At 57.1% G+C, this 26,992-nt stretch overlaps 3 protein-coding genes across 3 annotated transcripts; all 3 read left to right on the top strand.

Moving 5' to 3' along the window:
- Nucleotides 1–1,487: 1,487 nt before the first annotated feature.
- Nucleotides 1,488–3,302, top strand: JKF63_05356 (uncharacterized protein; the record flags this gene model as incomplete). Its single annotated transcript, XM_067901319.1, has 1 exon — nucleotides 1,488–3,302. The coding sequence occupies one exon, from the start codon at nucleotides 1,488–1,490 to the stop codon at nucleotides 3,300–3,302; it is 1,815 nt and encodes a 604-aa protein (XP_067758321.1).
- A 3,559-nt stretch (nucleotides 3,303–6,861) lies between these two features.
- On the top strand, nucleotides 6,862–18,882 carry JKF63_05355 (uncharacterized protein; the record flags this gene model as incomplete). Its single annotated transcript, XM_067901318.1, has 4 exons — nucleotides 6,862–7,088; nucleotides 7,137–9,137; nucleotides 9,213–9,405; nucleotides 15,124–18,882. 4 exons carry the CDS (start codon nucleotides 6,862–6,864, stop codon nucleotides 18,880–18,882), a joined length of 6,180 nt encoding a protein of 2,059 aa, XP_067758320.1.
- A 1,270-nt stretch (nucleotides 18,883–20,152) lies between these two features.
- JKF63_05354 (uncharacterized protein) lies at nucleotides 20,153–25,798 on the top strand (the record flags this gene model as incomplete). The annotated part of the gene is made up of 1 exon (XM_067901317.1): nucleotides 20,153–25,798. The coding sequence occupies one exon, from the start codon at nucleotides 20,153–20,155 to the stop codon at nucleotides 25,796–25,798; it is 5,646 nt and encodes a 1,881-aa protein (XP_067758319.1).
- Between the last annotated feature and the right edge of the window lie 1,194 nt (nucleotides 25,799–26,992).

Genomic DNA, 26,992 nt, shown 5'->3' with positions numbered 1-26,992 from the left:
TGACTTGCGTGAGAGTGGCGTGATAGAATGTTTGTCACAGTGGGGCGGAGGGATGACAAAATACGAACACAGCCTGTTGGCTGTCTCACTATTTCGATTGCTTGGCTGCATGGCACCCAAGGCAGCTTCCCTCTGTTCGATCCGTGGAGATTCGGCGCGACACGGCCTCCCCCGTTCTCTCCCACTCGTGTGTCTCCACCTCGTACAAGCGACCCCACGCCAGTCGAACGTGTTTCTCGTTCCATTTCACTTTTTCTCGTATCATTGAACATCTCTCTCTACTTTCTTCCCCCTCCCTCCCCTATACGGGAATTTCTTTTTCCCACTTGTTTCCATACGTCTATACTCGTGCGACCTCCTCATCCATCACACACACACACACACACACACACGCACACACACGAAAAAAAAAAGCACAGAAAAAGGGACTTACACCGACAGTTCTTTTCCCCTGGTCTGAAATATCCAAAGGAGAGGCCGAACATCAATAACAACAGAAACAAGTAATCATTCGACAGACTTCCGGTATCCTCCTGTGTCTTTCCTCCGCGTTTTTCTTTTGTGTCTTTCTCCGTGTGTATGTGTGTGTCGACTCGTCGGTTCACTTGTCGAGGTTTCTCATGGGGTGTCACATTTCGTTCCTCTTGATCCCGTTCATCTTTTCTTTCTTTCCTGCTGTGGGTGGTGGTTGAGTGGATCTTTTTTTTTTTTTACTTGACTGCCTTTTCGAGCTGCTATTTTGTGACCCCACCTCTTCCTCCGCACTTACTCTCTAGACTCACATTGTCAAACGCCGCTTCAACATCGTTTTTTTTTTCTAGTGTGCGCCTCCTCGACTTTCCGTACATCGTTTTTTTTTTGTACTTCTCATTCTCTTTTTCCATCTTTCCCTTTTACTACACTCACTTCATCCCGTGGTCGTCCTTGCTGTACGTACCACTGTCTGCGGTCCATCTTCCTCCTCCTCGCCCCCCTTCCCCCCCCCCTTTTTTCTCCATGTAGGTGTGTATGCCCCTCGGTGATACCTCTACGTGCATTTGTTTTCTTATCTCTGTCGCTCCTTGCCCACTTCCACCTTTTGCCTTCGTTGTCGGCTATACCGTCTCTCTACCTCACCAGTGGGGACGGACCCCACTCACGCACATCGCAGCGGTGTATTCAGTCCGCTATCATCGTCGTTTGCTTCCATCAAGGCCTCCTCCTCTTTTTTTTTCATCTCTTCGTTTGCTTGTTTGTTGCAAAGACGACATTTCCCATTCTATCTAGCGGCGCGTACATGCGCTGGTCACATTCACGGTATCTTTCTTGGTTGTTGGCATAAGGGTTGCATCGTCTACCCTGCCTCCCATTCGTCCCATTCGTCCCATCCCCCCCCCTCTCCTCTCCTCTCCTCCCCGCCGCTATCTTTTTTGTATTTGTTGGCTTCACACTCATTTCTTTTTTTCCCTTCTTGTTTGTGCGCGACTGTAACGTCGGGCATTGTACGCATGGGTCTTTGTTGTTCCAACCCCAAGCACAGGAGTGTCGTAAAGCTCATGAAGGGGCCCACTCACGTGTCCGACCGCAACGGTTTTGAATCGAAGCCGAAGCATGCCCTAAACATCCAATCCGTGCCCTTTGATGTAGTCGTTCCTGATGGCCTAACCCCAGCAACCGCCTCGGCAAACCGCGCAAGCGGTTGTGCGGATGCTGAAGTGACCGACTTGAGTGGCACTCTGACGGATCTTAGCATGCACACGCTGCGCGAAGGCAGCGTTAGCATCGAGCGCAGCTGTGCTGTCCATGACCCGATGAACGAGACGTTCCACAGCATGAGTTTCACAAATAGCTTCAGTGCCGTGGACGACAAAGCAGTTCGTCATTTTCTTCAAAATGTGGAACGGTTCGCTGAGCACAGCAGCAACAAAGGGACTCTGCTGGAGGAAAGCATAATCGGCACCACCGCGGGAGGGACACGTCTCAGCTCAAGCGTCCGATCCAAAGCGAGCATATCCAATGCAACAAACGCGATTGGCCAGGAAGAGCTCGACTACATCGTGGCAGGCGCGACTCTGCAGGACCGCTTGTCACGACTGGAGGAGGTCGAGGCAGCGCTGCGACAGGCCATCGAGGGATCGTTCCGCGTGAACTCGATGTTTTTCCAACTGGCGTGGTTCCAAGTCGTCCCGACATTGCGACAGCGGCGCTGTCCGTGGGTAGCCAGCAAGGGCTCCACTCATCACCATAACACCCCCGCACATCGGCACAGCAAGCAACAACCGGTGATCGTTGTTTACGCGGAAGGGGTGCAGTTCGATACCCCCGTCGCCAGGGCCGCTACACCTCTCTCTGTCGCTCATACTTCACCGTCTTTGCGGGGCGATTTCTCACCCCCTAACGGAAGTGTCAATGAGACTTCGATACCCCTCGGCACATCGTGGTCGCGCCCGAGCGAATCACTCCTTGGCAACAAAGTTCAGCAGTACGAGTTGTTGGCCTTGACGTGCCGGGACATTGACCCGCACAAGTCCCCCAGCGCGTTAGTGGTAACTGGCACGTGGGATTTTCTCTCGGGACGCAATTCTGCTGCCGCCCTCAACGATGGGCGGTGCATATTTCGCTTCTTGAGTGGCAGCCTGGCGGCGGCCGATGCCGAAACACAGAGCGTCGTCAACGCCGTGATCAACCTCACCTCCTTTGCGGACGAGGTCACAGAGAACAACGCTCCCAAAGTCGATGTCTATAACGCGGAGGACGCTGCCAAGTACATTGGTATACACGTAAAGGCGATGTACATGCTTCCCGGCATCATGCTGAAGGACATTACGAAGAGCCTGTTATCGTCTACCGAGTACCACCGGGGGTGCCAGCCTGCAGAAAACAAGGTGCAGGACTGCGAGACGGAGGATACGTTTCGGCTCACTATGACGATCATCCGCTTTGTCTTTAGCCTGACAATCCAGTTCAAAGTATCGGAGATCACAGACCCGGCGGTGCTGCGGTCGCTCTCTGTATTGGATGGGATGTTGCCTGCCAAGGTGATTATGCTGGAGCGAACAAAGCGGAACGTTGCAAAAGTTGATGCGACAGCAAAGGTGCGGTCGATGCTCCTCTACTACCCCGTCAACGACGGTTTATTAGTAAACAATCACACGGTGGTGCTCAACACGTCACTGCCCAATATCGCGTCGAAAATCATGAACACGTTCGGGTCGCAGGGTGCGGCGCAGTCGGTCCAGACTGCAAAGCGGACACGCGAGTATCTCCTGCAGCGCTTTGGTGATTCTCGAAACAAAATACGTCAAGCTCGCCCTCATGGATGAACGAGAAAGGGGACAACAAAAACGCTGCCTCGGAAATGAACGATGGGGCGGTGGGGACTCAACGATCACGGCGTGAGGTGCACCGGGGAGGCCCTTTCAATCAGCCCAGATGCAAAGCAATTGCGGGGAGAGGAAGAAGCATCACGCGCCCATGGCGTTCTACGAAAGTTGCGCAGTGTGCGCACACAGTAAACACCCCCTTGCGGCGCCTGTGTGTGTGTGTGTGTGGTGTCTCGCTCGTGTGTCTCGGGAGGGGGGGAGGGAGGGGTGTGAGAGAGGGAATGACAGCCGGCACTCACCATTTTCGTTTCTCTATCGTGACCTCCTGAGCTCCTCCTGAGATGTGAGAGATCGTCCACTGGTTGCTGGGTTGAAAGACGAGCAGGTGACAACTGTCGATGGAGGGATTATCGTTTTAAAAAGGTCCAGAGCGGGGCTATGGAGAGCCGTTTTATTGGTGAAGAAAAAACTGCACCTGGGGTCTGCATGACAACACTCTTTGCGTTCATCATCATTTCTCTTCACACAAACACGTCGAACGGTCAGCAATACAACCACTGCTGTGCTGTGCTTCAGTGGGCTCCGCTTTTTTTTTCTCCTTTTTTTCTCTCTCGCCCCCCCCCCCCCCGATACACGAAACGCCACAGCGCTGAATCCCACCCCGGCTTTTTCCTCTCCAGAGGGGAAACTCGAGGGGAGGGAAGGGAAAAGGGGAGAAGGTGATGCAAGTTATATGATGGTGCTACGTGTGTTGTCTGCTGCCACTTTATAGAGTCGTCCCACGGGCGCAGGTGCATGCCGATGCAGAAGGACATTCGCAGATCGAGAGCAGTCAACATTGCAAGACCCGCATTGTTTGAAGAGCTGAAGGGGGCGGGGGGGGGTGCCCATGAGTCTCGTCGCTTAAGCTCATTTGAATCCCCGTGCCGGTGGTGCTGTGGTGGTGGGGGGAGGGGAGGGGGATCTCATTTTGTGAAGCGACCCGCACGACTGAAAGTCAGGGGCTTATCTGCGAGATTCTGGACCCCACCGCTCCTGAGATTCTCTGCGCGCACAAGTGGTTGGTAACCAGCCTGCAGGGCACCAGTGTGGAAGCATTCGCGCGGTGAGCGAATCACCGAAGCGCCGCATCCTCATTTCCCCTCGCGACCCGCGAGCTCAACACGTCTGTCTTCCATGGGGTCGGGTCAGCAAAGCAAGAGGCATGGTGCAACCTTTTCGTGCACGCCGGAGGCCGCGCGTAGGGCACTCGTAGACCTGGGCGAGATACCACAAGAACTAGAAACCTGAGGGCTTGGAGGCTTCACCGTTACGGTTGATTCACTTGGAAGCCAGTGTGTATGTGCGGTGTGGTGTGGTGTGGTGCGCGTATGGCCGTTTGACTTGCGTGGGAGTGGCGGGACAGAATAATTATCACAGTGGGACGAATTCTTTACGCCTAACTTGAGAGAGAGGAATGATGTTCCCGCTCGGTGTGCTTACTCGTTGTGCACACACGTTTAGTTTCATTGGTCGTAGGTGTTCACTATCCAACGTTGCGCTCGTTTTTTTTTTTCTGCGTCTGTGTACGCGTCCACGTTTGTAACTCTCTCTTGCCAGATGTACACCTTTTCAGTTTTCTCTAGGGCACTCTTCCTTTGTATGTGTGTGTGTGTGTGTGTGTGTGTATGTTCTCGTTTTTCATGTTGTATCCAGGTCGGTGATTTTCTCTACTTTTATTTTTCTGTTAAAGGTGCTTGAAAAGGGTTTTGCGGAAGGGGGTGGGGAGGCTTACGCTCATAAGGCTGCCCCCCCCCTTTCCCCTCACATCGTTGCGTCTGTTACCCATCTGGTTGCTTTCTTTTGCTTTTTTTTTCTCGGCAGTGTCGCTTCTCTTGTTCACCCACGTGAGTCATCGAAGGCAACGCACGTTTGCTGACACATTTGTATTTGACTTTGAACTTGCGTAGAATCTCTTCCTCGCCATCTTCTTGCAAGTATGCTTTTCCAGCAAGGCATACATGGGGCTACACCGATGCAATCTCCCCCCCTTCCTCTCTCTCTACACACACACACACATACTCACGCACAATTTTACACATGTGCATATTGACCCGGCATCACGTGACAGTAAGGATGCCGAGAAAACTTTTGCGAGGTATTCATCTTTTCGTGTCTGTTTCTCGCCTCTGCATATCTCCCTTTCCCGTACTACGCACTTCCTGTCTCTTTTTTTTCTGTCTTGCTCGACCTCTCCACTTTTGGCTGGCCAGCGATAGCCACCACGACCGCCTCCCAACCCTGTGAGGTACACAAATCACCACGCAGAGACATTCTTGCCCCTGACAGCAACATCAACTCACAAGTAGCGCGTTCGGCTAAGTCCCCCCCCCTCCCCACACACACACACACTCACACAGGCACACAGAATTGAAACCTCAGCATCTTCCCTTCGCGTGCCTCGGGTCAACAGTCACACACCCCATCTTGGTTTCCCCTGGACGGATCGACATCTTTCGAAATCTAGTTGAGGCGAAGAAGAATATAAACGTAAAGAGAGGTAAGATATGCTGTGAGCTTCACCACTGGGAAACACAATCACATTTTTTTAGGTGTTGCATAGCCCCCTGCACATCACAATTCCTCATTTTGTTTTCGTGTGAATACATCGACCCGCTCTGCGCAAAACGACACATTCTCCGGCCCCGTGTCTGACTCCGTCTAACCCCCTACCCTCCTGTTTGCGTGTTGTGCACTGCCGCTTCTCTATTTTTCCCCCTTTTTTTTCTCTTTGGCGTCTTGCGTTTTGCTTCACGAAAAAAGAACGATCCATAACGCCAAACACCCTCTTTTTTTTCAACAGCGTTCCCCCACCCCTTTTTTTTTCATTTTTTCGTTGCATTTTTTGTGCGTGTGTCTTCCCTCTTCTACTTGTACCCCCTACTTCCCTTTCCATCCACCTCTCTTTTCCCTCTCCAGCCCCCCCCCCCCCCCACTTCTACCTGTGTGTGGACATCTCTCATCCCCGTCTCAGTTTGTCATCTGCCGTTGTTCCACAGTTCGTCCGTGAGTGTCTGCGCAGCTCCGAGGAGTTTTCTCTCGTCCGGCTCGCCTCTTTTATCACTTGCGTCTTTCTGAGACATCATCGATTCTCCGCATATTATCGGTTTTTACGGGTACGCGTACTTCACCATTTGGACTTTGCCTGTCCGGTTGTCGTTCCGTTTTAACTGTTGTCTCCACCTCACAAAAACAGCCGGAGCTGAATAGCACACGGGTTTAAGCGACAGCAACATATACACACATATATATATATATCTCATATAATATATATCATATATATATATATATGTGTGTGTGTGTGTATTTGTTTCCCTCTCCCCTTTTTTTTGGTTGTCGCGTTTCTTCGCTTTGACTTTGGTCTCACTCGAGCTTTTGCTTGTATTTCTTCACTCTTTAACATATTGAGCCATCATCTTCTCCATATTCTGTCTATCACGTTCCATTGGTCACCACCTTTCCTTCTCCAGCTTCCTACTTCCTGTTTCTACTGACTCATTCCAAAGTTGTCCAGTCCACGATGGAGTTTAAGCGATCCAACTCGTCGCGTGGTCCACTCACGTCCGGCCGTGGTGCGAAGTCGCAAAAGCCATCGAGTGGCAACACAACCCCACTTCGTTCGACGAGGCCTTTGAAAAAGAATTCTGCCCGCTGCCCGTCACCAACGCTTGGCTGCGCTGCTGCCTCCTCTAACGGCAGCCCCGCACTGCCACTTCCACCGCGTAAAGCATCGTTGGCCTCAGCTCGGCACCAGATGCTTGGCGCACCCGATGACACCAACCCACCCCTACAGAGCACATCAGCAACGCCGCCGAAGTCTGCAAGGAAGGCGAACACCTTCGAACGCAGTGCCTCTGGAACGGGCAGCAGGGGCGCTTTCAAGCGCTCCAACTCGGCTGCCGGCATGCGGCGCGCGGAGGCCTTGAAGCACAACAACCGCGTGAACGTGTACGTGCGCGTGCGCGCGTTCCGCGAGGACGAGTCGAGCGGGTCCAAGGGTCAGCTGGCGGTGAACATGAACGACGGCGCTGTGGAGGTGACTGTGCCCAAGAAGGGCCGCTTCACATTTGGGTTTGACGGGTGCTTCTGGAGCAACGACCGCACGTGCCCTTCTGGGAAGGCGTCTGCGTCGCAGGAGGACGTGTTCGACGAGATTGGGCGACCGCTTGTGGAGAACGCGCTGGCAGGGTATAACGCTGCCGTGATGGCGTATGGGCAGACGGGGAGCGGGAAGACGTTCACGTCGTTCGGGCCGCCAGGGTCGATTGGGACGTCGCAGGAGGGGCTGGTGCCGCGCGTGTGCAACATGATCTTCTCACGCGCGGCGACCAGTGCGCAGAAGGGCGTGACGTACACTGTGTCCGCGTCGATGCTAGAGGTGTACCTCGAGGACGTGTTCGACCTGCTGAACCACCGCAAGGAGCTGAGCGTGCGGAACGACTTCACGAGCAACACGTTCAGCGTTGTTGGGCAGAAGACGGTGTCTGTGAAGAGCTACAAGGACGTGCTTGCGGTGCTGAACAAGGCGGAGCCACTGCGGACGTTCGCGGCGACGAACATCCACGACCACTCGTCGCGTGCGCACACGCTATTTATGCTGGAGGTGCAGACGCACTTCGATGCGCCGGAGCTGGCGCCGCGATGCGCGCGGATCCTGCTGGCGGACCTTGCGGGGTGCGAGCGGATCAAGCTTGCGGGGACGGAGGAGGGGCTGGCGTTCGAGCAGGCGCGCAACATCAACCTGTCGCTGCTGGCGCTGGGGTCGTGCATCGAGGCGGTTGCGACGCGTGGGCGAAACACCTCGCGGCCGATCCCGGAGTTCCGCAACAGCACACTGACGAAGCTGCTGAAGGACTACATTGGCGGGAACAGCATTTCAACGATGATGGTGACGATCTCTCCCAGTGAGCACGATGCGAACTTGTCTGTGCAGACGCTGCGGTTCGCCGACCGCGCAAAGCAGATCACGACGCACGCGCGTGTTAACACGGTGGACCCGGAGCAGGCGAAGCAAGACGGGTGCGACATGAGCGACCGCTGGCGCGACGAGTACCTGCGGAAGAAGGAGGCGCTGTACGCGGAGTACCAGCTGAAGGGGACGATCGAGAAGCTGCTCGCGCGGATCGCGGACCTAGAGGAGAAGCTGCGGTCATGCTCGGAGGACGAGCTTGCGCTGCACCTGACGACGGAGATCGAGGAGCTGCAGAAGGCGCTGACCGAGGCGGACTACCAGATGGGGCTGCAGCGGCAAATCCTCTACGGGGAGTTTTTGATGCTGGAGGACGAGCTGCGCGAGATGAACACGAAGATGCAGGAGATGAAGGAGGAGCACGAGGAGGCGATAGAGGGGCTGCTGGGCGAGGAGGCCGGGCGCTACGAGGACATGAAGCGCGGGTACGAGACTCGGCTGCGTGCGCAGCAGGACAAGAGTGACGCCGCTCAGGCTGCATCCGAGGACGAGATTGCCGCGTTGCGGCAGCTGGTGTCTGAGTTGCAGGAGCGGCTCGCAGCGAAGGAGGCAGAGTGCGCAGATCTCTCACATCAGCTCTGTGCGTTGCAGGAGAAGTACGACGCGGACATGCGCGCCGCCGAAGGTGCGCGTGGTGAGCTGGAGGAGCAGCTGGCTGCCGCGCGTGCGGAGAACGCGAAGCTGGAGGATGCGGGGTCTGAGCTGCGCCAGCAGATAGAGGAGCGCCACGAGCAGCTCGCGACGGTGGAGGCCCGCCTGAAAGAGTCGGAAACGCAGGCGAGCGAGCTCACAAAGCGCCTGGCTACTGCGACACACACTGCTGCGGAGCGCGAGACCGAGCAAATACTCGAGATCCAGGTGCTGCAGGGTACTGTGGAGCGACTGAATGCCGGTGTGTCCAGTACCGAGGGGGTACTGCAGGAGACCGCCGCAAAGCTGGAGGAGACGGAGGGCAAGCTTGAGCAGGCCGAGTGCACGATTGAGGAGACGCAGTCGAAGCTGGACGACACGGACGCCAGGCTGCAGGAGACCGCCGCGAAGCTGGAGGAGACGGAGGAAACGTTGTCTTCAAAGATCGCGTCGCTTGCGAAAGAGCTGGCTGGTGCGCAGACTCTAGGCGACGAGCAATATGTGTATATCGAGCATCTCATGGTGTATATGCGCACAATGTATGATGTCACGTTGGGTGGGCTGACGGAGCTGCAGGTGACAGCGTTGGGCGATCTCATGAATCAGGCCAGGGATGTGGTCTACCGCGTAACCTCCGCTGCCAAGGACGAAGTGGATCGCATGAAGGAGATGTACGATTGCGTGGACGGGAACTACAAAGAGACGGCGGCACGATTTGATTTGTTGCGCCGTGTCCTCGGCAAAATCGACGAGGATCTGAAGGAGGCCAACGTTGAGATAGATGTGCGGGACAGTAGGCAGAAGACCGACTCTCTGCAGCGGACCCCACGACGCTTGACTGACGTGTCGAACCGTGAGAACAGCAAGGAACGAAAGTCAGCTGTCTTATAGGGGACTTCCTCGTTCCTCAACTAGTCGCACGGAAGTGACTGGTGCGTTCCTAGGGGCCCGTGATGGCAGTCGTTGCATAGTGAGACTGGGACTCACCGTGCTGCACACCTTGCTGTGTGAGGATAGCGCACATATGACGTAATAGTGAGCGGGCGACTCTTTTAGCAGTGTTACTGACTTCTCTTTATCTCTTGGTAGGCCCTTACCCTCTTTTTTTAAGGGATCTTGAAGGATTGCGCTTTCTTCCAGAAGTGCAAATGGCCTGCTTCCAGTTGCTACTCATTCTGCAATACCTTGCCAAGGGCTCCGGCGCTTGTCTCTTGGTCGGTCTTTCCCCTCTCCTCCCGGCTCACCTCGCGGAGTGCCTTTGGTGATATCGTTTTTTTTTTTTGTACCCCTCCCCCGCGTCCCCCTAATTGTGGCTTTGTGGGGCCTTGTCATTTTATGTGTGTACCGTCCTTCGCCTTTGTTTATCGTGTGGCGTCGTTTTTTTTTTTTTTACACCCGGGCATGCGTGTGATGGCGTGTACGTGCCTTTTTGCATTGCACGAGGTGTTTTCGGCTTGTTTTCCCATTTTCTTCCCAATTTTTCTTGATTATTACTTTTCTGTTTTTTTTCGCTAGAACAGCGTTTTGTTCCCCCTATTTCTTCCATTATGTCTTGATTGCCATCACTTTTCTTCCCTTTCCCTCATTCCTTCTTGTTTTTTTTTGTACATCTGTTTTCACTCTCACACATACGCACACACGCACACGCACACACACCAACATTCATGCATTTCTTGTACTAGACAGTTTTATCATCCATTTTGTTCCCACCCCCTTCTGGGCAAAATACAGAAAAAAAAAATAAGGCACGCCCCCACTCCTTCCAACGAATCCGGACATTGTTCATACCTCCTTTACTCTTCCTCTACAGTTTGGCAGGCTGTGAAGACGGGTGAGGGAGGGTGAGTGCGTGGGTGGGTGTGAGGCGATGATGGGGAGGGGGGTCGACAGTCGGCCAGCATGCCGGCTTGCCCCCCCCCCCCCCTCGGTCGAGCCTTGTCTTCATATGCATTCAGCCCCCCTGTTTTAGTACGGATGATGGGCCTGCGCGTTGTCGCTGAGGCTGAGAGGGGGCGGAGTCAGTATGCGGCGGTGGAGACAACGACGATGCACCAAAGGTTCACCAACATCCGTATGTTGCGTGTTTTACCTCAGAACCTCTTGTACTCTTCGCTTTTTCTCCCCACTTGTCAACTACACATGATGCGCCTTCTCTCCATTTTTCGACATCCCGCTTTGCTTGCATCACCTCAACTCTGCTGTCCCCCCCCACACACACACACAATGTGGCACTGCGATCACTCGCCTTTCTCTTAGACATCGCGCGTCCCCCTCTGTCGCCCACCCTCACGCTTGTTTGTTGGACTGCAGGATACTCCCCCCCCCCCTTGGGGGGGGACTCTTCATTCCCCCTCAGTCTGTCCGTTTCACTGCCATACGACGGTTCGATCACCGTGCTGATTCCTTTTTCACCCTTTCCTGCCGCGTTGGTGCAAGTAGATGAGCATTGTTGTTATTGTTGCTTGCGTTTGCAGTGTGTGTGTGTGTGTGTGCCACGTGAACTTTCACCATTTGCATCTTCATCACCGTAATTCCCCCCCCTTCACAAAAAAAAACCTCGCTGATCCCCAAGGTGCTGCCGGGTGAGCACATCTGTGTGGAGACACACGTCGCTGGCTCTTTCTCGCGACGTCCTTTCTATTCCCCGAGTGTGTGACGCTGAGGGCTGTGCTGCACATCACCGTGACCGCCTGTCTCTTTCCCTGAATATACACAAGCCTCCCCCCATCACTGCTTGCGTACACACACACACACACACTCCTTGTTATTGTGAGTGCTACTCTACATCACAAACGGTGCGCCGCGCCGCTCTCTTCACTGTCCCACACCGTTTTCGTTGCCATCACTGTTGCACACCTTTTTTTTTCTCCTTCCCTTTCCTCGTTTGTCATTGTCGGGGGCTCACCCTGCGCGCGAGAGCGTGTCTGTTTCCGTGTTCAGCTGTAAGTATAGCACCAGCTCCTCCCCTTCCCCCCCTTCTCACATCCCCTTTACCAAGCAGACGCTGCCACGTGCATATTTGTCCCACCACAGTCCATCCATCCGTCCATCCGTCCATCTCATTCGCCCCAACACTCCACACCCCCCATACGCACACTGACGGAGCAGCGCTAGATTCCCCCCAGAGTACAAATCTCATTGCGTAAACGTACAACGAACCACTTACGGTCTCCTTTTTTTTTTCGGTTGCTTTCTCGCTTGCCCCCCCCCTCACTTTTCCCCTTCACTCTTTTCACCGTGTATCATCTTAGTTTTTGTCTCTTGTCTATTCCTCCTCCTCCTCCTCTCTTCCCCTCTCCCGTAAATCTTTCGTTACTTTTCGTGTCTTTGTACGTTTGAATTTTAGATTCTCCCATCATAGTCTAACACTTCTACAATTCTGCGCTTGCCTATCTCTGTCCCCGCGCGTCTTTCTGTCTTTCCCTAGAAGTACCCCTCTCTTCCCATCGTCCCGTGACCCCTTCCACCCCCCCCCATCGTCTTTGTCGTCGCCTTGACTCTCGTGTCGTTTTGTACCCCCGAACAACTCAAAACACAAAAAAAACATATTTTTTGTCTGTGTGAGCGACGAACCCTTTTTCTTTTGTTGCGATTGTGTGTGTGTGTTCAAGTCCATCGTCATCACACTTTTTTTTTCTCGCGGTCTTCAGCAGCGTAGCACCCCGCATCCCTCCCCCCTCCCCTTACATCTCATTTCTCGTACAAAAACAAAAAAAGCGTAGATAGATAGATATATAAATATATTTTGTTGCCTTTTTCTCCCCTTTTCCCCATTTTTCTCCCTCCTTTTCCCCAAGTGGTTCTTCCTTGGGCAACACATACGCACAGAAGGACCGGCGTGGGCACTCCTTTTCCCTACCTTTTTTTTCATATTCCCTTCTTCTGCTCCCCACGGAAAAAAAAAACACTGTCCACCCCAGTGCCCGCACAACACACCCACACATACCCAATTCTCGTCGTGCGTTACTTAGCGAGCTGATTTGTTTTACTTGGTTCGTCGGGGCGTTTGAAAAAAAAAACTCGAGTGAAGAATTCTCAGCGGCTTGAAGCACCGTTGCGGAACACTATCTGAAAAAAAAAAGAGAGGTCGCTCCTCTGTTTCGTACATTTTTTTTTGCTCGCTCTTTTCGATTTTCCCTGTTGTCTTTGTATGTTCGATTGTTTGTCGGTCGACCCCATTTTTTTTTTTGTGTGTGTGTGAGTGCACTGTTGATTTCTCGGGCTCCCGTTCATTGCCAACGTTCCATCCTTGCGGGGGACGATATATATTTTTTCCATCGAGGGCGTTCCAACACCGCCACCGCCAACTCCTTCACCGGTGCTCGTTCCCTTGACGTTTCATCTTTCCCGCCCTGTCGACTGCTTCACGCATTACGATAAAGAGCACACGTCTCTCGTCTGCTTCGCGATACGTCCGGCTCAATCTCCTCTCCATTCGCCAATATCCACTCAAAGCCATCACATATCATCGACACGTCCTATTTTTACTGTCAATCACAGAAAATGGAATTCAAGCGGTCAAACTCGTCTCGCGGGCCGGTGTCGTCGGGCCGCCGTGGCCACCCGGTCGGTGTCCACACACCAAAGCGCGTCACCACTCCGGTAAAGAAAAGTGCTCCTGGTGGCACTGCGACGCCCGCTTCTGCTAGAACCCCCGCACCACCATTACCGCCCCGTATGTCAGGGCCGCCGTCAGCGCGCGCCCCCGTTCCACAGTCTCCTCGTCAACCATGCACCACAGACTTCGAACGCAGTGCCTCTGGAACGGGCAGCAGGGGCGCTTTCAAGCGCTCCAACACGGCTGCCGGCATGCGGCGCGCGGAGGCCTTGAAGCACAACAACCGCGTGAACGTGTACGTGCGCGTGCGCGCGTTCCGCGAGGACGAGTCGAGCGGGTCCAAGGGTCAGCTGGCGGTGAACATGAACGACGGCGCTGTGGAGGTGACTGTGCCCAAGAAGGGCCGCTTCACATTTGGGTTCGACGGGTGCTTCTGGAGCAACGACCGCACGTGCCCTTCTGGGAAGGCGTCTGCGTCGCAGGAGGACGTGTTCGACGAGATTGGGCGACCGCTTGTGGAGAACGCGCTGGCAGGGTATAACGCTGCCGTGATGGCGTATGGACAGACGGGGAGCGGGAAGACGTTCACGTCGTTCGGGCCGCCAGGGTCGATTGGGACGTCGCAGGAGGGGCTGGTGCCGCGCGTGTGCAACATGATCTTCTCACGCGCGGCGACCAGTGCGCAGAAGGGCGTGACGTACACTGTGTCCGCGTCGATGCTAGAGGTGTACCTCGAGGACGTGTTCGACCTGCTGAACCACCGCAAGGAGCTGAGCGTGCGGAACGACTTCACGAGCAACACGTTCAGCGTTGTTGGGCAGAAGACGGTGTCTGTGAAGAGCTACAAGGACGTGCTTGCGGTGCTGAACAAGGCGGAGCCACTGCGGACGTTCGCGGCGACGAACATCCACGACCACTCGTCGCGTGCGCACACGCTTTTCATGCTGGAGGTGCAGACGCACTTCGATGCGCCGGAGCTGGCGCCGCGATGCGCGCGGATCCTGCTGGCGGACCTTGCGGGGTGCGAGCGGATCAAGCTTGCGGGGACGGAGGAGGGGCTGGCGTTCGAGCAGGCGCGCAACATCAACCTGTCGCTGCTGGCGCTGGGGTCGTGCATCGAGGCGGTTGCGACGCGTGGGCGAAACAACTCGCGGCCGATCCCGGAGTTCCGCAACAGCACACTGACGAAGCTGCTGAAGGACTACATTGGCGGGAACAGCATTTCAACGATGATGGTGACGATCTCTCCCAGTGAGCACGATGCGAACTTGTCCGTGCAGACGCTGCGGTTCGCTGACCGCGCAAAGCAGATCACGACGCACGCGCGTGTTAACACGGTGGACCCAGAGCAGGCGAAGCAAGACGGGTGCGACATGAGCGACCGCTGGCGCGACGAGTACCTGCGGAAGAAGGAGGCGCTGTACGCGGAGTACCAGCTGAAGGGGACGATCGAGAAGCTGCTCGCGCGGATCGCGGACCTAGAGGAGAAGCTGCGGTCATGCTCGGAGGACGAGCTTGCGCTGCACCTGACGACGGAGATCGAGGAGCTGCAGAAGGCGCTGACCGAGGCGGACTACCAGATGGGGCTGCAGCGGCAAATCCTCTACGGGGAGTTTTTGATGCTGGAGGACGAGCTGCGCGAGATGAACACGAAGATGCAGGAGATGAAGGAGGAGCACGAGGAGGCAATAGAGGGGCTGCTGGGCGAGGAGGCCGGGCGCTACGAGGACATGAAGCGCGGGTACGAGACTCGGCTGCGTGCGCAGCAGGACAAGAGTGACGCCGCGCAGACTGCATCCGAGGACGAGATTGCCGCGTTGCGGCAGCTGGTGTCTGAGTTGCAGGAGCGGCTCGCGGCGAAGGAGGCAGAGTGCGCAGATCTCTCACATCGGCTCTGTGCGTTGCAGGAGAAGTACGACGCGGACATGCGCGCCGCCGAAGGTGCGCGTGGTGAGCTGGAGGAGCAGCTGGCTGCCGCGCGTGCGGAGAACGCGAAGCTGGAGGATGCGGGGTCTGAGCTGCGCCAGCAGATAGAGGAGCGCCACGAGCAGCTCGCGACGGTGGAGGCCCGCCTGCAGGAGTCGGAAACGCAGGCGAGCGAGCTCACAAAGCGCCTGGCGACTACGACACACACTGCTGCGGAGCGCGAGACCGAGCAAATACTCGAGATCCAGGTGCTGCAGGGTACTGTGGAGCGACTAAATGCCGGTGTGTCCAGTACCGAGGGGGTACTGCAGGAGACCGCCGCGAAGCTGGAGGAGACGGAGGGCAAGCTCCAGCAGGCCGAGTGCACGATTGAGGAGACGCAGTCGAAGCTGGTGGAGACGGAGGGCAAGCTCGAGCAGGCTGAGTGCGCGATTGAGGAGACGCAGTCGAAGCTGGGGGAGACGGAGGGCAAGCTTGAGCAGGCTGAGTGCACGATTGAGGAGACGCAGTCCAAGCTGGTGGAGACGGAGGGCAAGCTCGAGCAGGCTGAGTGCGCGATTGAGGAGACGCAGTCGAAGCTGGTGGAGACGGAGGGCAAGCTTGAGCAGGCTGAGTGCGCGATTGAGGAGACGCAGTCGAAGCTGGAGGAGACGGAGGGCAAGCTTGAGCAGGCCGAGTGCACGATTGAGTCGACGCAGTCCAAGCTGGACGACACGGACGCCAGGCTGCAGGAGACCGCCGCGAAGCTGGAGGAGACGGAAGGCAAGCTTGAGCAGGCTGAGTGCACGATTGAGGAGACGCAGTCCAAGCTGGACGACACGGACGCCAGGCTGCAGGAGACCGCCGCGAAGCTGGAGGAGACGGAAGGCAAGCTTGAGCAGGCCGAGTGCACGATTGAGGAGACGCAGTCCAAGCTGGTGGAGACGGAGGGCAAGCTCGAGCAGGCTGAGTGCACGATTGAGGAGACGCAGTCGAAGCTGGACGACACGGACGCCAGGCTGCAGGAGACCGCCGCGAAGCTGGAGGAGACGGAAGGCAAGCTTGAGCAGGCTGAGTGCACGATTGAGGAGACGCAGTCCAAGCTGGACGACACGGACGCCAGGCTGCAGGAGACCGCCGCGAAGCTGGAGGAGACGGAGGGCAAGCTTGAGCAGGCCGAGTGCACGATTGAGTCGACGCAGTCCAAGCTGGACGACACGGACGCCAGGCTGCAGGAGACCGCCGCGAAGCTGGAGGAGACGGAGGGCAAGCTCGAGCAGGCTGAGTGCACGATTGAGGAGACGCAGTCGAAGCTGGACGACACGGACGCCAGGCTGCAGGAGACCGCCGCGAAGCTGGAGGAGACGGAGGGCAAGCTTGAGCAGGCCGAGTGCACGATTGAGGAGACGCAGTCCAAGCTGGTGGAGACGGAGGGCAAGCTCGAGCAGGCTGAGTGCACGATTGAGGAGACGCAGTCGAAGCTGGACGACACGGACGCCAGGCTGCAGGAGACCGCCGCGAAGCTGGAGGATACGGAAGGCAAGCTTGAGCAGGCCGAGTGCACGATTGAGGAGACGCAGTCGAAGCTGGACGACACGGACGCCAGGCTGCAGGAGACCGCCGCGAAGCTGGAGGAGACGGAAGGCAAGCTTGAGCAGGCCGAGTGCACGATTGAGGAGACGCAGTCGAAGCTGGACGACACGGACGCCAGGCTGCAGGAGACCGCCGCGAAGCTGGAGGAGACGGAGGGCAAGCTCGAGCAGGCTGAGTGCACGATTGAGGAGACGCAGTCCAAGCTGGACGACACGGACGCCAGGCTGCAGGAGACCGCCGCGAAGCTGGAGGAGACGGAGGGCAAGCTTGAGCAGGCCGAGTGCACGATTGAGGCGACGCAGTCCAAGCTGGACGACACGGACGCCAGGCTGCAGGAGACCGCCGCGAAGCTGGAGGAGACGGAGGGCAAGCTTGAGCAGGCCGAGTGCACGATTGAGGAGACGCAGTCCAAGCTGGACGACACGGACGCCAGGCTGCAGGAGACCGCCGCAAAGCTGGAGGAGACGGAAGGCAAGCTCGAGCAGGCTGAGTGCACGATTGAGGAGACGCAGTCCAAGCTGGACGACACGGACGCCAGGCTGCAGGAGACCGCCGCAAAGCTGGAGGAGACGGAGGGCAAGCTCGAGCAGGCTGAGTGCACGATTGAGGAAACGCAGTCCAAGCTGGTGGAGACGGAAGGCAAGCTTGAGCAGGCTGAGTGCACGATTGAGGAGACGCAGTCCAAGCTGGACGACACGGACGCCAGGCTGCAGGAGACCGCCGTGAAGCTGGAAGAGACGGAAGGCAAGCTTGAGCAGGCTGAGTGCACGATTGAGTCGACGCAGTCCAAGCTGGACGACACGGACGCCAGGCTGCAGGAGACCGCCGCGAAGCTGGAGGAGACGGAAGGCAAGCTCGAGCAGGCTGAGTGCACGATTGAGGAGACGCAGTCGAAGCTGGACGACACGGACGCCAGGCTGCAGGAGACCGCCGAGAAGCTGGAAGAGACGGAAGGCAAGCTCGAGCAGGCTGAGTGCACGATTGAGGAGACGCAGTCCAAGCTGGACGACACGGACGCCAGGCTGCAGGAGACCGCCGCGAAGCTGGTAGAGACGGAGGGCAAGCTCGAGCAGGCCGAGTGCGCGATTGAGGAGACGCAGTCCATGCTGGTGGAGACGGAGGGCAAGCTTGAGCAGGCTGAGTGCGCGATTGAGGAGACGCAGTCCAAGCTGGTGGAAGAGACGGAGGGCAAGCTTGAGCAGGCCGAGTGCACGATTGAGGAGACGCAGTCCAAGCTGGACGACACGGACGCCAGGCTGCAGGAGACCGCCGCGAAGCTGGAGGAGACGGAGGGCAAGCTTGAGCAGGCCGAGTGCACGATTGAGGAGACGCAGTCCAAGCTGGACGACACGGACGCCAGGCTGCAGGAGACTGCCGCGAAGCTGGAGGAGACGGAGGAAACGTTGTCGTCAAAGATCACGTCGCTTGCGAAAGAGCTGGCTGGTGCGCAGACTCTCGGCGACGAGCAATATGCGTATATCGAGCATCTCATGGTGTATATGCGCACAACGTATGATGTGACGTTGGGTGGGCTGACGGAGCTGCAGCTGACAGCGTTGGGGGATCTCATGAATCAGGCCAGGGATGTGGTCCACCGCGTAACCTGCGCTGCCAAGGACGAAGTGGATCGCATGAAGGAGATGTACGATTGCGTGGACGGGAACTACAAAGAGACGGCGGCGCGATTTGATTTCTTGCGTCGTATCCTTGGCAAAATCGACGAGGATCTGAAGGAGGCCAACGTTGAGATAGATGCGCGGGACAGTAGGCAGACGACCGGCTCTCTGCAGCGGACCCCACGACGCTTGACTGACGTGTCGAACCGTGAAAATAGCGTCAGCAGGAAAGCGCGGTCGCCGTCTTGTCCGCGAGTCACACACTATTAAAAAAAAGTGTATGATGTCTGTGGACACAAACGTGTCGAAAATTTTTTCGTGTATGTGTGATGATTCCGATGGGGTTGTTCACCCTCCAAGCCGCTGGATTCCTTTTTCGGTGGCACGCCGAGCTGTTTTGCTGCGCTGATAGGGATATCTTTCCCTCATGACTCCTGCAGTACGCCCCACAAGCGGCGCGTACCGCTCAGGACGAGGCGTATCGGACGGCAAGCTGGAGTCTTATGGCGCGGGCGTGGTTGTTCATCCTTTTTTGTTTCACTTTTCCCATTAAGCTTCTAGACTTACTCTGTTGTGGCCAGCTGTATCCCCTTTTTTTTCCTGCAAGGAGGGGTCGCGCCCCCTCTCCATCCCCCTTTCAACCACGACCACTTACTCATGTATACTCGCCTGCCGTCAAACTGTCTCAATGGACCCTCGCACCAACAAGCGAACGGTCGTCTATTTGGTTGACGGTGTGAGGTGACAGAAGTGAAGACGCAAAAAGAAGTGTTGGGGGGGGGGAGGATATGTGTAAGCCAGCGGCTACCATCCTGGTAGCCAAGGTGACGCTACAGAGCGGTGGACTCGCTTCGATTACATTGTCTTGTACATCTGTACACAGATACGTATGTGTGTATGTGTGTGCCGTCAATGTTGTGTTTTTGATACCGTTCTATATATACATATTATTTTATAGTTTCCGTTGTCATCGCACGGGGGCGAGAAAGATAGACGGCCCGAGAGCAAAGGGGGGGGGGGGAGCATCAGTGATCGCGATGGTTTTCATTGTGCGTGCTCCTCATATAGGCATATGTGTCTGTCTGTTTGTCTGTGCTCACACCGAGGTGTTTGCTCAGGTCTTTCGTAGAGTTTTCAGAAAACAGGTAGGCGTTGTGTACACACACACTCATATATATATATATATATATGTGATGCGTGTGTCCTGAATTACGAAAGGCAGAAGCAAATATTGTAAGCGGCATTCGACAAGTGGAAGCAGAGGGTATCGAATAGGAGGAGAGGGGGGGGGGTGCACAAGTAGAAGAAGACCAACGCCTTCACAATCGGCAACTCTTTCGCTGCTGCTGTCTTCCTTTTTTTTCCCACTTCAATCCTGAGATGTGTGTGTGTGTGTGTGTGTCGTACACTGTCCCTGCCCACCCCTGTTTTTCTCCTCTCTGACCGCTTTCATATCTATGCCAAGTACTCCGCGACTTTCCTCAAGTGCATATGCACGTATCCACCACACCACTCGGCTGTTTTTTTTTCGAGCTGGGTCATGCGATGGCGCCGCACTCTCCCCGGGGGCTTCCCTAAGCGTAATGTTGCCTCCGCTGCTTTGCTTTTGGCTACTCGAAGCGCACATCCGCCGCGTCGGCCTGCGTGGGCATCAACATCTCTTTGCCGTAGCTCACGCACGGTACTGCAAGGGGAGGTGCCGTCACCGACTGTTGCCGCGTCCACGTCCCCATCCGCTGGTCAAAGTTGTGGGCTGGGTTCGCCAAGCAGGATCACTTCGGGGCAGATTTCTGCAGCGGCCTACTCGGCCTCTGACTTATTCACATGTACTCCGTCTTCTGGTGCAACGTCGTCGTCGTCGTCGTCTCTCGTTTTCTCATCGGGCGTGAACAACGGTGGTGTGGGTTCAGCGGCGATGACTCCGCTTCCGCAGAGCTACGCCTATGTAAACAGCGCCGCCGCCGCCAACACCACAGTTGCCAATTCGTCTACACGGCGCAGATCACGACCGCCCCGTTTCAGCCGCGCGGCAGTTTCCCCCGCAGCACCGGCGAGCCCCGTCATGAAGGTTGCCATGGACGGCGAGGATAAGCTGGTGGCAGCGGCACCTGGTACAGTACGACGGGCACTGAGACAGCAGGGCAATATAACGGACGGCGACAAGGATGGCTCGGACCCTGAAGTAGGGCTGCACTGCTCCGTCGCTCATCCTTTGGCGGCCGCATTCCGCAACAGTTCTCAGGAGGGGGGCGATGTGCCTGGCCGCACGGCCCCCTCCACCCTAGCTGAACGACGTGCGCAGCGACTGCGACAGCGGCGGACTCGCGAAGCGCAAGAGCGGCGGAGACAGGAGCGTGCACAAGAGCAAAGTGGCACAACTCTGCACCCGTGCAGGCTTCAGGGGGGTTGTCAGCACCAGGTTAGCGGGTCAACAGCTCGGGCCTCATTTGCGGATAGGCGGGCTGTGCAGGCGATCACGCACGCAAGCATCTGCCCGTACCGCCACTACCCTTCGCACTACTGCGTAACGCAGTTGCGAGACGGTTACTGCTTCTTGCACGATGTGGGGTGCTGTCCGTGGACGCACGGCGATCTTGGCGAAGGGGTTGGCCGCGCCAGTCCTGGATCGGTGCCGTCCAGTGAAGATGCCAGCTTCGACTTTGGCATGCAGGGCTTAGCGCCACTGGTGCCGTTGGAGTCGCCGCAAGCAGAGGCGGCCCTGCGGCGATCTGCGAAGAAAGTGGGCGAACTACTGCAGCTTTTCTTGGATGTTGTGAACGTCATGATGGAGGGGGCAACGACGGAACAGCAGGCACGCTTTGTTCGGAGTGATGTCAGCGCCGTCGACGGCTGTGGAGATGAGGTTCAATCGCCGTTAAAGTGTTGGTGGGAGTCACTCGCGGCGGTTGCACGCGGCTCCCCACCCCCAACAGAGGTCAGTGGTGCGCCGACTTTGGACACAGTGACAGGTGGTAGGAGGGAGGGTGAGTGGGTTGGTTTGCGATTGGAGGTTCTGCCGAGCGAGGGCTTGGCGAGTGACACCCGTGCTTGGCGCATGCTGTCGATGCCGGCTGAAGTGGTTTGGTGTGCTCTCTCTCCTCACAGCGAGGACGAAGTGCCTCTCTCGTTCTCAAGAGGGGAACCCAGCAATATGTGTGCAAGTCCCTTTACAAAGGAGGAGTGCGAGTACTGGAGCAGTTACTTCACCGTGACGGCGCCCTCGCACTTGGACGCTGTGCATCAGGCAGCAGCTGGTGTCTGCCGAAACAGCAATGGTGCGCCACATGACGGTGTATCAGACCCCCCACGCGTGCGATTGACCCCGTGTGCGACGGCGTGGGTTCTCAAGGCGGCAGCAACGCTAATGCGTGCGAAGAGTAGTCAACGGGCTGCTGCTGACGCGCAGGTAGACGGAGTTGTGTATGCAGCAGGCCCAGCGACGACAGCGAGCGCATGCTTCGAGGAGGCCACGCTGATCTTGCTGGGGTGGCGAAGGGCAGAGTTGCAGCGGTGCCTTAGTGGAGAGATGCATCAAGCGAAGTCAAACGGAGGGGTGGAAGACTTCGCAGCTGGCGAAGTTTCGAAGACGACAGCCAAGACGTCGATAGGGCGGAGACCCCACGAGCGGAGCCTCTCAGCTGAATCGCCGCTAGGCTGGTCGGCTGTGCTATTCTTGAGGGATGCACTGTGCTGCACCCATCTGTACGTGGAGCAGCTGGCTCAAGCTGCACTCGAACAAAACATGATACTCGAAAATCAAATCGTCGACAAGGCGCTGGCGGATGGAGAGAGCTACAACGACAAGCGCCGCACGACACTGTTTGACGTGTTTGTAGATGCCCTCCGCACCAGCGGTGCCACGGACACGTCGAGGAGAGTCGCATCAGCGACGTTGGTGCGTGATGGGGCTTTTTTTAGCTCTGGCGACAGTTACTCCTCGGACCTCTTCTTTTTCCCCCCTACGCATTCGCCATCGACGGCTGCAGAGGGCTCCTCCTCAGCTTCGGTGCGGGCCTTCCACCAGGCCTGGGATGAGGCCCATGCCCTGGCGGTTCAGCTGCAACAGGGGCTGCTTCAGTGCCACGGTGGGAAGGCTTTCACGACGCCAGCGGCGAATGTGCCTCTGTGTTTACACGCCCAGCCCGCCATGCTGCACGTCGTCTCGTCGCTTTCTGTGGGGTTTGCTCGACACTACGAAACGGATCTGCGGAGGACGGCTGGGTGGAGGTCGTGGACGGATGCGCAGCTCTTCGCTAAGGAGCACTCCGCGGTGTACAACGCTGACACGTACTCACGGCACCACATGCCAGTTGTGCGGCTAGGCCTCCACAACTCCCTCCTCAACACGTTGCTCCTTCTCACCACTCACCACGCCAACACCATCTTCCGGTTGCAGGAATCCAGCGATGTTGGACGCGTGCTACTCGCGTCGCCTTTGGTTGATCTTGCAACACCGAAGTTCGCGACTGTTGCACCTCCCACTGCTGCGGAGCGACAAGCTTCCCTGTGGCAGCGCATGGTGCAACAGGAAGCAGCCGCCTATCAACACCAGCATCTCAAGTCCAGCGTCGCCCTATCTATGGGCGTTTTGACAGCTCTTCAAGAGCACAGTCGCGAGCAACTCGAGATACGAGATGGTCTCATGCGTGAGTATGAACAACGCCGCGCCGCCTACGAGCGCGACCACGAAAAGCGACAAAGCCCTCATTCTCAGCCTCCCGGTGATGGTCGCGGCGCGTCGCGAGTTCGTAAGTACCACGGCCTTTCCCAGCAGTTTATCAAGGATAGCATTGTGGAACAACAGCAGCGTCTAGAAGAGCTGCACGGGGTTTCGCTGCTTGATCGACTTTTGCCGTTTGGCTCCGCCACTGTCTCTCCTGATGCTACCGCGTCCTTGCTGCGCCAGCTGCTGGAGGGCGGACATCCGTACAAGGCGCTTAAGCTAGCCGCTTCGATCGTGCATGCCAGCCGGATGCTACGCCACGCTGACAAACAGCCTCGGCCGTCGCTTGAGCAAGGCTTTCGAACGGTCCACACACGAGTTTGGAGTCGCCGCTTGCAGCGACACGTGCTTGTGAAAAAGCAAGTTCCAGTTCTGCGATTGGTGGGCGACTTCACGGCTGACAGATCAAACGACCACAGCACGCGCCCTGGGGCGCAGGCACGCCGCTCAGTGCTCCCTATCGGCCTCGCCTTCGTCATGAATGACCGCGTTGTTGTGGAGATGGCGCGCGTTGGGTTGCGAATGGGCGAGGCCGGCGCTGCTTTGGTTAGCGGCGTTGTGCAGGACTGCCAACGCGGTGCTTTGCTGGACTTCACGCAGCGCCGAGGCTTGCCGGCGCCGGTGTGGGAGGACGTCGTCGAGATGCTGTTCCAGGCCAAACCGGTGCAGCCCCTCTCCTCCGTGGTTGCACCGGCTTCAGTCTCCGTCCCTGCTCGCACGTCTTCACAGCAGCTGCACAAGCGCAAGGGCCAGGGTGGCCGCTGTCGCAACGCAGAGCGGAGTGTTGCAGACCTGTTGGCTATCATGGGTGTCGGTGGTGACGAGGGTCTCCTCTACCGTAATGAGGGCGAGGTCTGGGGTGCGGTGCACCAGCGCATCACTCCCACACCAGCACTGCTAGAAGTGCTGGAGAGTCACACACCTCCAAGCGACGCAGTGCAGCACACTGTCTATCTCAAGCTGCTGCTTCAAGACGTCACGCGCTTCTCTACCGTTCCAGTGCTCCTGGCGCTGCAGTACCAGGCTTGTTTCTATCGTAGTCGCTTCGCCACTTGGCGCGCGGATGGCCTCAGCAGCGCCGCTGCGGCGATGCAGACCGCCTATGTGATGACTCTTTCGGCACTCGGAACAGGGTTGTACCTCAAGTCTGATAGGACAGCGTCCGGCACTGCCTCTGCTGCCGCTGCAGCCGACAGCGATGGTGCCCGTCGGATATACCCCAGTGTTTTGGAATGTAGCCGACTCCTGCAAGCGCTCCGCGCGGAGGCGGAGGCTCGTCTGCCAGCGGTCCAGGAGTCCATCCTTGCCGACGCTTCCAGTCTCCGCGGTCGCCAAGGGGCCCAAGACGACGTTTTGTCGCTGTCATCGGCTGCGTCGCGCGTCAGTCCTAACATGGACGAGGTGAAGGCACTTCTTTTGGGTACCTCGCACGGGAGCAGCGTTTCCTCCGCAGGGCAAGACCGACAATACGAGGGGCAGGAAGCCACAGCGGGCTCAGCACTACGGCGCCGGGCAAAGCTTAGCCTCGCTGTATTGCTTCATCACCTGTGGACCTCCAGCATTCTTGCGCGATCAGCGGCACAGCAAAGCACGTTGCTCTGGGCAGTGTGTGCAGCTACGCTGCTCGGCCTGTCGGAGGCCCCGCTGCGCCGTTTCCAAAGCAGCAGCGATACAGAGAAAGGCGGACTGGACGCAGACGCTACCTACGCATCCCTTTCACTGCACCACGCATACGTCGCTGCTGGCCCACTACTGATGCAGGTGGCGCCCCAGCAGAGCCCATTTTACGTAGATGCAACCGTGAGGGCTCTGTTGCTTTGTCGCGCTTTGGTCTGCTGCAAGGACAGCAGCGACATCGCGTACGCAAGTTGCTTGAGCGCATCTGCAGTCACCTCTCCAACTGGTGCGGCGAGGGCCGATGTCTCACTTGCATCTACCCAGCGCAGCGAGGAGGCAAGTGATGAGTGGCCTATGATTCTATCATCTGCTAGCGCGGTACGTGTATGCTCTCTGCCCGCTTTTCTAGCTCTCCAGTGTGCCCTGTGTACTGCCATGTACTCCGCGCGGCAGTGCCCCCAAGCTTCAGAGGCCCCATTGGAGTCTCCTCTTCCTCCGTGCATTGTTGTCCTCCTCGAGGGTCTAGCGGCTGCGCGCGCCGCTCCCCTAGACTGCGTGCGCGAGTGGCCGGCCTGGAAGCTGTTCGCACAACTGCTGCGGGAGCCAGCACTAGCACAGATGTGGCTGCACGACACGTTCTTGTGTCCTTCTTCTCACTTGCTGACGTGGATTGTTGGGGCTCTCGGTCGCGACGACGTAGATGGCTACGCCATGCTGCGTGCGTGGCTGGGGGGCATTCAGTCAGGGCCACGTCTTTCTCTTGTCATGTTGGAGGTGTTGCGTGCCGAGGCCGAGCGCCGCCATCGCTCTGCCGTTGCCCGTCGTCTAAGAAAGCCCCGCCACTGAGTCTGCCAGTGATTCTTGAAGCTGAATGGAAGCGTGCTGCATAACCTGCACCTCACCTTCTCTGCTCACCGGACTTCTTTACGTGACACTCGGGCGCTTGAAGTCGAGAGAGGGGGTGTTGCAAATGTCTCTGAGGATGTCCTCATAAAAGGCGCATGCCACGGGGAGCCACGGCTTTCAAATACCACACCACACACGTCCTTTGAGCGTGTGTGTGTGTGTGTGTGTGTGTGGAGGAGACATCTTGTAGTTTTTTTTCGGTTAATTCGTGTCAGCGTCTACACGGCAACTGTCGGATGAAGAGGGGTGTGGGGGGGGGGCAGGCGATCCCTCCCGTTCTCGCATAGCTCCACCTATTGTGCATCACTTTTTTCTGCAAGCGATTGGCTAGCTGCACTGCAGCATCTGCTATATGCCCTCCAAGTCTGCAAGATTTACTTCGCACTCTCTCCTCGCTGTATATATGTATCTTTTTACCCCCCCCCTCCTCCTCCTCCTCCTTCCTCCGGTGTTCACGACCACCAGCGCTCTACTTTCCACTCACCATATCTCCCCAGAGGGGCTCGCACCAACGTCCACGACCACCGCGCTTGGTCTACTTTCCCAGAGTCCTTGGCCAAGGCCGCACCGGATGAACGGCACGTAAAGAAGTACAACGCCTTTGCGAAGAATCCAGCACATTAACTCTAGCGAGCATCATGACGGCGGTCATCACGTGCAGGGCTGTGACGGGGTGCGGTATGTCGTGATTGATCCACTAGATGTCTGAGACCATTGCTCCGTTCGGATGTCTGCCCCCGGACGTACAGACAGTCCACATCGACAACGGCTCGTCAGTTTGCGAACTCATCGTGTCGGTGGGCAATCATTGAGGCTCAGGAGGGGAGATGCACTCGAAACAGCTCCGCATGAGATGCGTTTGAACTTCGCATGCGTGCGACAGGGTGGTCTGTCCACGGGGCCCAGCTTCATCTAGGCACAGCTGACCTTGCTCGAGTGCGGTCAACCACCCAGTGTACGCGAGCCGTTTCTGAAGAATACAGATGGTTTTCCCTTGTGTCTCAACAAGCGCCCTGCGTCGAGCCGTAGGGGGGGGGAGGGGAGGGAGGGAGGGAGGGCAGTCTCTGGGGGTATTCTCTAGCTCTGAGCACAAGGAATGATTTTCTCATGGCCCTACCAGAGCGCAAGCACAAG

The sequence above is a fragment of the Porcisia hertigi genome, chromosome 16 (genome assembly GCF_017918235.1).
Source record: "Porcisia hertigi strain C119 chromosome 16, whole genome shotgun sequence".
Classification (NCBI taxonomy): Eukaryota; Euglenozoa; class Kinetoplastea; order Trypanosomatida; family Trypanosomatidae; genus Porcisia; species Porcisia hertigi.
Note: the sequence above shows the minus strand (reverse complement) of the source record. Positions and strands in the feature narration are given on the sequence as shown.